The sequence below is a fragment of the Tachysurus fulvidraco genome, chromosome 14 (assembly GCF_022655615.1).
Source record: "Tachysurus fulvidraco isolate hzauxx_2018 chromosome 14, HZAU_PFXX_2.0, whole genome shotgun sequence".
Classification (NCBI taxonomy): Eukaryota; Metazoa; Chordata; class Actinopteri; order Siluriformes; family Bagridae; genus Tachysurus; species Tachysurus fulvidraco.
Genome location: NC_062531.1, coordinates 26,787,081 through 26,795,931, shown reverse-complemented (window position 1 = coordinate 26,795,931; position 8,851 = coordinate 26,787,081). Strand labels below are relative to the sequence as shown.

The window sequence follows — 8,851 nt, the reverse complement described above, 5'->3', positions numbered from 1 at the left end:
GTCGGCCACATATTCACAGGTCGGAGTTTCCCGAGTCGATAACTCCTGAGCTAAACGCTGTTACTACACAAAACGCGGTTGTAGCTGCCTCTCTACATTACTACGATAGAAAAGAGGTGTTATTTGTGTAGTAACAGCGTTTAGCTCAGGAGTTATTGACTCGGGAAACTCCAACCTGTGAATATGTGGCCAACTTCCTGCTCCTTCAGTTCTCTCCAGCGCTGGAAAGCTGTTCCTATATTAACACGTCCTACTTCTTGTCCTTATCGTAAGTCTTTCTTCTCTTTCTTTCTTTGTTTTTATCCTCCATGTCGATGTTAAAACCGCTAATGTCACACATGCGCACTGAACGCTCTCTCCGCCCATATCGACAAGACACGCCCCTTTCTGCTCATTGGCTACACGTTAATTTTTTTTTAGTTTTCGGCCCGACTCAGTTTCCTGAAGCATTTCTCAAAAATCGGAGACCCTGCCTTTAATTAAGCCTTGTACACCTTTATTATCACCACATTTTAAGAAGAAGGCATATGACTCAGGATCCATTTGCAGCGATTTATTGAACAATGCACAGACGAAGTCAGACAGGTAATAATCAGAGCGGGCAAACCACGGATCTCAGAGGAAAAACGTCAACTGTAAACAGGCAAAGGGTCAGGGCAAGCAGCAAACAATCAGAAAGGTCAGAATTAAGAAACAGAGTCGAAACGGGAAAATCAGAAACAGGTAAACGCTCAGAATGACTGCACTAGACAAGTCGAGACCTCAAACTGGTATGAAGTTCAGTTTAAATAGTGAGCGGAGATGAGGAACAGGTGGCGGTGTAATCAGTGTGGGTGATGGCTGATGGGGAGTGTAGTCCAAGTCAAGTCAAGTCAAGTCAAGTCAAGTCACCTTTATTGTCACATCACCACGGCACATGTGCCTTGGTGAGTGAAATTCTTGGGAGCGAGCTCCAGACATTGCAGAACCATTTACATACAGTAGTAACATAACATAAACATAAATAGAACAGTTTACAGACAGGAAAAGAAAAAATGTGCAAAATGCTCATCATCATTGAAATGTGCAAATGTGGAAAATGTGGAAAGGATGCAGTGTGTTCATACATAGTCAGTACACACAGTGTACTGCTAGACATATATATAACCACACATATATGTATGTATAAGTATAAATATAAATATAAATATAAATATAAATATATATATATATATATATATATATATATTTATATTTATACTTTATATTTATATTTATATTAAACCAGACAAAGGTTTCTGTGAGGCAAATAATGCAGCAGTCCCTCGTTTCTCGTTGGTAGGAGATACGTGCCCGTAGTTCACAGAGTTTGTTGTCTAGTGACTGAACATTAGCCAGCAAAATGGTTGGGAGAGGAGGTCGGAGGGGACGACGTCTGAGTCTAACAAGTACGCCGGCTCTCTTCCCTCTTTTCCGGCGGCGTTTCCTCGGTCGCGTTTGTGCGGCCCAGACAAAGGGCTCCGATGCGGTGTTGGTAAACAAACCGCCAGCGTTCAGGAACTCAAAGTCCGGTTTGCGTTTCACGACACAGGAACCTATATTTAGAAGCGTGTGTCTGTCGTAGGCAGTTATGCAGACAACTTCCAACACGCAGGACAGCAGGATAACTAGTAAGATAAATGAAAAACTGCAAAGTTTCCTCGGAGCTCGCAACACGGCTGCCATGCTCGGCACCATCTTGCCTGAAGAGAAGCTAGCCAATACTCTGGGGACGCTTCTCTATGCTGATGCTCGGGCGGTGTGTGTGTGGTTCGTTGTCCGTATATACATTACAACAAAGTGGAATTCTTTTCCACACACCTCCCAACTAAGGAGGTTGGGATCTGAGTGCAGGGACAGCCATGATACCTCTGATGAACAACCCAAATCCTTAACCACTTGAGGCTCCACTGCTCTGGAAAACTGCTTTTTTTTCGAACACTTGTGCTGTTGAATTTCTTTACGCTGAATTTCAGCCTTCAACAAAAAAATCAGAGGACAAAAACTGTATATTCTTTAACCTAGATACAGAGAATGTGATTGGTTAGAGTGTTCAAGGAAGTATTTTTGTTCTTCCTGCGTGTGGGTGTGTACACGTTAAAACTCTACAGTATCAGTATAAACACAATACTCTACAGTAACACCGTAACACCATGGAGCTCTCTGTGATTCTTGTCCTTTTAGCTGCTCTGCCACTAAACTCTGTGTGTAAGTATCTGACCAATACAATAGAACTGAATAGATATATGATGTCTGGTGTGGGTGCAAAGCCCTGCAAAATGTTTAGCTTGAAACAGACTTGTTTTTTTCCCTCCAGTTGTGTACAAGTTCACCGAGCTGTCAGGCTGCAGTGATTCTACAGATGACGCTATCTTATTATACAATCTGGATCAGAATGAAATTTTTTTTGAAGATTACAATTCAGGGCAGCAGTTTGGTCGACTTCCTCCATTTGTAGACCCCATCAATTTCGACAACATGTATGATTATTCCATTGCTAAAAAATCCGAGTGCCTTCAGATCATGAAAAATGTGAGTGCAGCAATGGGTCATATACCTGAGGCCAAAGGTAAGGAAACTCAACCTGTTCTTATTATTTAACCCAGACGTCTGCTGTGTTGGTGTTAAAGTGGTGTCGTGTCTTCAGTTAAATATCCTCAATACAAATATGACATGTTACTTCACACAGAATAAAGAAAAAAATAGAAACACATGTTTAGTAGCAGTAAAGTCAATCACTTGAATTAAAACAGCCATTAGGACAATTTCATTAAATAACAGATTAAATGTGGTGAAGTTTCCTCTGAAGGGGAATATGTATGAGTCTCCACTGTCAGCATTGTGTAACAGTCTGATGTAAAGGTAGAACTTCTTCAGGACAGTTTCTTTATATATCCTCATTATTTATTTATTTATTTATTTATTTATTTATTTGTTTGTTTATTTATTTATTTATTTGTTTGTTTGTTTGTTTATTTATTTTAAGTGCAAGTTTGAACAACAACATGTTGAGATTACTGGATACTTGACTTGGATAATTGTGTCTGCACTTATAGCTGTTTTGCCTATAAAATGTTGTTGTTTTGTTGTTTAGTTCCTCCAGAGTTCAGTATCTACACGAAACACAATGTGGTTCCTGGAGAAGAAAATAACTTTATCTGCTTTGTAAGAAATTTCTATCCTCCACACATCACGGTGAACTGGACAAGGAACGGTGTGTCTGTGACAGAGAGAGTTTACATCAGCCAGTATTCACTAAACAACGACGGAACCTTCAATTTATTCTCCACACTGACCAGCTCTCCGAGTGAAGGAGATGAATACAGCTGCACGGTGGAGCACCAAGCTCTGGACTCGCCTCAGACTAGAACATGGGGTGAGAAGAAACATCTTCACTGGAGTTCTTTAACTTTACTTTACATTAACACTGACTCACTCTGTGTGTGTGTGTGTGTGTGTGTGTGTGTGTGTGTGTGTGTGTGTGTGTGTGTGTGTGTGTGTGTGTGTGTGTGTTGCACAGATGAACCAGTTGTACCGCCGTATGAAACTCCGAGTGTTACCCCGACGGTGGTGTTTGCGGTGGGAATTGTGGTGGGAATTGTGGGATTATTCACAGGAATGTTGTTTGTCATTAAAGCGTCATGTTTCAAATAAGATTCTGTTATTGAGGATAATTCAAATTACTGAGTAGAAAGTCGTGGCCTAATGGTTAGAGAGTCCGACTCGTAATCCTAAGGTTGTGGGTTTGAGTCTCAGGAAGGCCACGACTGAGGTGCCCTTGAGCAAGTGCCCCAACTGCTCCCCGGGCGCCGCAGCATAAATGGCTGCCCACTGCTCTGGGTGTGTGTTCACGGTGTGTGTGTGTTCATGGTGTGTGTGTTCACGGTGTGTGTGTGTGTGCATTTTGCATGAGTCAAATGCAGAGAACGAATTCTGAGTCTGTGTCACCGTACTTAGCCGTATGTCACGTCACTCACTTTTCCTTCTAATGAAATGCCCAGGTCAGAGGGACTTTCACAGCAGTTACATTAGACTTGTCCTCTGATGAAGAATGTTTACTGTGACTCTCTGTAACATTGACTTTAACTCGTCCTTTAGGTTTTATTGTCTGTGACGTTATAAACATTTACACGCAAGAAAGAAGTTGCTTTAAACTAAAGATATCTGATAAAATAATAAAAAATAAAGAATTTTCATTTCTGTCCTGAAACTGAGCACAACTCTGTTTATTTTCATTCTAAATGAAAGTTCTAAAAGTTTTTATTTTAATAAATAATAAAATATATGAACAATTCAATGTAATTACCACTAATTACCAGTGTGCTAACCACTAAGCCACCGTGCCCCCCCCCCCCCGTAATAATCCTGTACAGTACAAAAAAAGCAGAGTCAAATAAAATTAACGAGTTGGTAGAAAAATGTCACACTTAATAATAATAATAATAATAATAATAATAATAATAATAATAGATCTCCTATAAACAGTAAATAATTCATAAATGTAAAACGCTGATGTCTTGTTTAAATGAGGATTTGTTTAACATGCAATATTAAAAAACATTTATTTTATTTTACATATACATAAAATATTAGTTTAGAAGAAATTTACTTCACCTCAGATCAGTTATTAATAAACATATTTAAGAAGAAACGTCCAGCGGATATGACATCATCGCCCTCTGGTGGACAATACATGAAATACACAAATTTGTCTCGTGATTTTTATTTTATTTTATTTTGTTTGTTTTTCTTATTATTTCTACAGACATGTAACTTGTAATAAAAGTGTTCCAACATTTAGAAAAATCTAAAAAAAAAAGAATCTTAAAGCAGTCCAAGAGTTTGGAGTTCTGATTTATTCCCTACAGAGAATTTGGTGATTATTGTAATAAACATCTGATGAAAAATACACACATTAAACACAATATTGTGATACAGAAAGGTTTAAAAGAACTTTTTTTGTCCCGTCTTTAGAACCGTCTGAGTTTCAGAGTTTAAATCTGAAATAAAACATCAGTAGAAAGTCACACTGTGTAAAATACTGAAATACTGAACAGAGGCTTAAAGCTGGAGATCAGGAGAGAATTAAACACCTCAAACACTACAGCAGGAGTCGGGCTCAAAAACAGAGAAACACTTCGTCTGGAGAGGATCAGCAGGTGAGACGAGTTCAACACTGACTCAATGTGTGTGTGAAAGGGCTCACATGAGGACACTCACACGAGGACACTCACATGAGGACCCGCACATGCGAGCTCTCACACAAAGACACTCACATGAGGACACTCACACAAAGACACTCACACGAGGGCACTCACACGAGGGCACTCACATGCGAGCTCTCACACAAAGACACTCACATGAGGGCATTCACACACTAGGGCATTCACACACTAGGGCATTCACACACTAGGGAAGTGGTAGCAGTGGTTAAGGTGTTGGGCTACTGATCGGAAGGTCATGGGTTTGAACCCCATGTCCACCAAGCTGCCACTGCTGGGCCCCTGAGCAAGGCCCTTAACCCTCAGTTGCTCATTGTAAGTCACTCTGGATAAGGGTGTCTGCTAAATGCCGTAAATGTAAACAAAGGACTTCCTGAAAAGCAGTTGAGCTTTAATCAGAAGGTAAAGAAGAATATTAAACTCTGATTGTTTGTTTTATCTTAATTATTTTTTCATTTATTCAAATATTTTTAAAGTGACGTAATCGTAAAGTGTCAAACTTGTAAAACACTGACACACGACTACATTATAATAACAATATCACTATTTAGGGAGAAAATGGAGGTAAAAATGTATAAAAATAATAATAATAAACATAATATTAAGTGAAAAAGAAGGAAATTGCTTGTACTTTTCTGGCCCTGAAATTAAATTTCATCTGTTACTGCGCTAACATTAACACCACACGCACCACACGCACCACACGCACCACACGCACCACACGCACCACACGCACCACACGCACCGCGTTAACGTACATGCTAATGCTAACAGCACACTCAGTAACACTGTCTGCTTTCATCATTTTAAATGAAATATTTGAAAATAAATATTTTAACATTTAATAATATTTTTACCCCATTTTCTTCCAACATTAGCTCCACCCACTTTAATAGCCCCATCTATATTAGCGTGTGTTGTATAGGACGGTTTATTTATTAAATCCCTAATTGTAATGAAAGTAATCCACATTTTACATCCTGCACAGTTACAGTTAGATCAGATTTAGATCAGATTTAGATCAGATCATTAAACACCACAAATAGACCAGATAACTGTTACAAACTGGTACAGGTGGTTACTTTGATTAGCGCATTAGCATAAATTCTAATTTATTTCTAAAATTTGTAAATAGTTCATCAACATAAAAGTTTTGCTTAGCTAATTAGCATTATTTTTCAAATGTTGTTGGTTCACTAATCAATCTTTTTTATATATATATTTTTTACAAATGTTTATTGTTTTGAACACAGATGAATTAGCATAAACTTGGATGAATCTCTGGATGTCATCAGTGAAAACAGAGCAGTAAAGTTAGACGCTAGCTAGCATCTATAGCTCATGCTAGTTATCCATCATATTTGACAACAGTTACTGTGATGCTGTGACCATAAATCATATTGAAGAAGTAAAATTGTAGCCTCACTTTAGCTAGCTGTAAAGTAGCTCCTACTGTTTAAAGCTCCGCCCACTTCTGAAACCAAAACAATAACAGCACAAAATAAAAGATGAAGAAAATGAGTCAGTTCTTTTAGTATAAAGAGTGACTATAAAAACTTGGCATCTTTTATAAAGACGCTAATGTGAACTAACGCTGTGTTGATTCAGGATCCCGTTGCCATGGCGAGGGTTCAGGGGAAGTGCGCAGGAGTGTTCTGGATGTTTGGAGCCTCCACTCGATTGTCGAGCTGATTCTGAAGCCTGGTGAGGTTGGAGAGCTCCTCAAGTTCCTGAAACTGACGGTCGGTTTTGTGGCTGACGAGCGAGCGATAAAAATGGACAGCGAAGATGATGAAGACGATGCCACAGGGGATGATGATGAAGGTGGAGGCGTAGGCAGCGGCCTCTCCGGCACTGATCCCGGTGGAGTTAGTGGCCAGCTGGCCGGTTTGGCCGTCGTGGTTTTTCAGCAACATTTTCTGCGGGAGGAACTTGACCCAGCAGAGCAGCAGAACCTCGATCAGGAACAGGAAGGTGCCGATGACGGTGGAGAAGGCCCAGGCGAGCTCCACGTGATGGTGCATGCGCTCGTGAGGAGACTCCTTCACCGAGTTCAGGTTGTGAACGTTACTCACAGCCTCAATGTTGGGCAGGATGCAGGTACTGATCATCAGGGCGAAGAGATGGACTGCAACCAACACTGTGGTGCAGGCGCTGAACGCAATCAGGAGCAGGGGCGGGTACGGGTAATCACGCTCCAACTGCACCTCCACCATCGCCACCTGGACACAACAACACAACACACTGTATCGCAAATAAACAACAACACAACACACTGTACTGTAAATAAATAACACAACACACTGTATCGCAAATAAACAACAACAACAACGCACTGTACTGTAAATAAATAACAACACACACTACCATAAATAAACATCAACACAACACACTGTACCATAAACAACAACAACAACAAACTCTACCGTAAATAAACAACAACACAACACACTGTACTGTAAAAATAAAAAAACAACACAACACACTGTTCCTTAAATAAACAACAACAACAACAACACAACACACTGTACCGCAAATAAACAACAACAACCACAAACTCTACTGTAAATAAACAACACAACACACTGTTCCTTAAATAAACAACAACACAACACACTGTAAAGTATATAAACAACAACAAACACTGTACCACAAATAAACATCAACACAATACACTGTACTATAAATAAACAACACAACACACTGTACCATACATAAACAACAACAACACACTGTACCATGAATAAACAACAACAACACAACACACTGTACTGTATATAAACAACATCAACACAACCCAGTGTAAATAAACAACATAAACACAACACAATGTACCGTAAATAAACATCAACACAACCCAGTGTAAATAAACAACAACAACACAACCCAGTGTAAATGAACAACAACAACACAACCCAGTGTAAATGAACAACAACAACACAACCCAGTGTAAATAAACAACAACAACACAACCCAGTGTAAATGAACAACAACAACACAACACACTGGACCATAAATAAACATCAACACAACCCAGTGTAAATAAACAACAACAACACAACACACTAGACCATAAATAAACAACAACACAATGTAAATAAACATCAACACAACTCAGTGTAAATAAAGCACATTATATTAACATTAAACACACACCCAACACTGTGGACTGTACAATGTTGTGTGTTCAGTTTGCTCCTTAACTCATTGTGACTCCACAGTAAACAGGTCACTAGAGTTACTTCATCACAGAGGAAGTTAAAGCCACAGAGAGAGAGAGAGAGAGAGAGAGAGAGAGAGAGAGAGAGAGAGAGAGAGAGAGAGAGAGAGAGAGAGAGAGAGAGAGAGAGAAGACGTTTCAGGAAGGAGGTTAAGTGCAAACTCTGATTATGTTAAACCTGACATGAGGGAAACTGGGAGGTGTGTTAAACCTGAGAAAGCAGCTTAAGTTAAGCCTGTTTCTGAAAGAGAGTTAACTTATACTCAGAGTCAGTTACCATAGTAACAGTTACCACAGTAACAGTAACCATAGTAACAGTTACCATAGTAACAGTTACCATAGTAACAGTTACCATAGTAACTTCTTCAGTAAACCCAGAGTTTCTTTCGGT

General features: G+C 39.5%; 2 protein-coding genes across 3 annotated transcripts in view; one reads left to right on the top strand and one right to left on the bottom strand.

Annotated features, from left to right (window-relative positions):
- The first annotated feature begins 1,321 nt into the window (after positions 1-1,321).
- LOC113658540 (rano class II histocompatibility antigen, B alpha chain-like) lies at positions 1,322-3,836 on the top strand. The gene is made up of 4 exons (XM_047823004.1): positions 1,322-2,226; positions 2,336-2,587; positions 3,113-3,394; positions 3,539-3,836. The coding sequence occupies exons 1-4, from the start codon at positions 2,172-2,174 to the stop codon at positions 3,670-3,672; spliced, it is 723 nt and encodes a 240-aa protein (XP_047678960.1). The 5' UTR covers positions 1,322-2,171; the 3' UTR covers positions 3,673-3,836.
- A 1,018-nt stretch (positions 3,837-4,854) lies between these two features.
- Positions 4,855-8,851, bottom strand: part of orai1a (ORAI calcium release-activated calcium modulator 1a) — a 10,190-nt gene continuing 6,193 nt past the window's right edge. Inside the window, exons 1-2 of one of the 2 annotated variants that reach the window (XM_047823003.1) lie at positions 8,397-8,525; positions 4,855-7,462 (exon numbers count right to left, since the gene is read on the bottom strand). In XM_047823003.1, coding sequence (XP_047678959.1) covers positions 6,872-7,456 — 585 coding nt within the window. In that variant the 5' untranslated portion in view covers positions 7,457-7,462; positions 8,397-8,525 and the 3' untranslated portion in view covers positions 4,855-6,871. Of the gene's footprint in view, positions 7,463-8,396; positions 8,526-8,851 lie in introns of those variants that run through there. The other variant, XM_027171086.2, reaches the window with a different exon arrangement.

Bases quoted from the DNA above. Each gene is read 5' to 3' on its own strand.
- LOC113658540 (XM_047823004.1), top strand. From the start codon at position 2,172: ATGGAGCTCTCTGTGATTCTTGTCCTTTTAGCTGCTCTGCCACTAAAC. The intron at 2,227-2,335 runs GTAAGTATCTGA...TTTTCCCTCCAG, and splicing joins TCTGCCACTAAACTCTGTGT to TTGTGTACAAGTTCACCGAG. The intron at 3,395-3,538 runs GTGAGAAGAAAC...TGTGTTGCACAG, and splicing joins GCCTCAGACTAGAACATGGG to ATGAACCAGTTGTACCGCCG.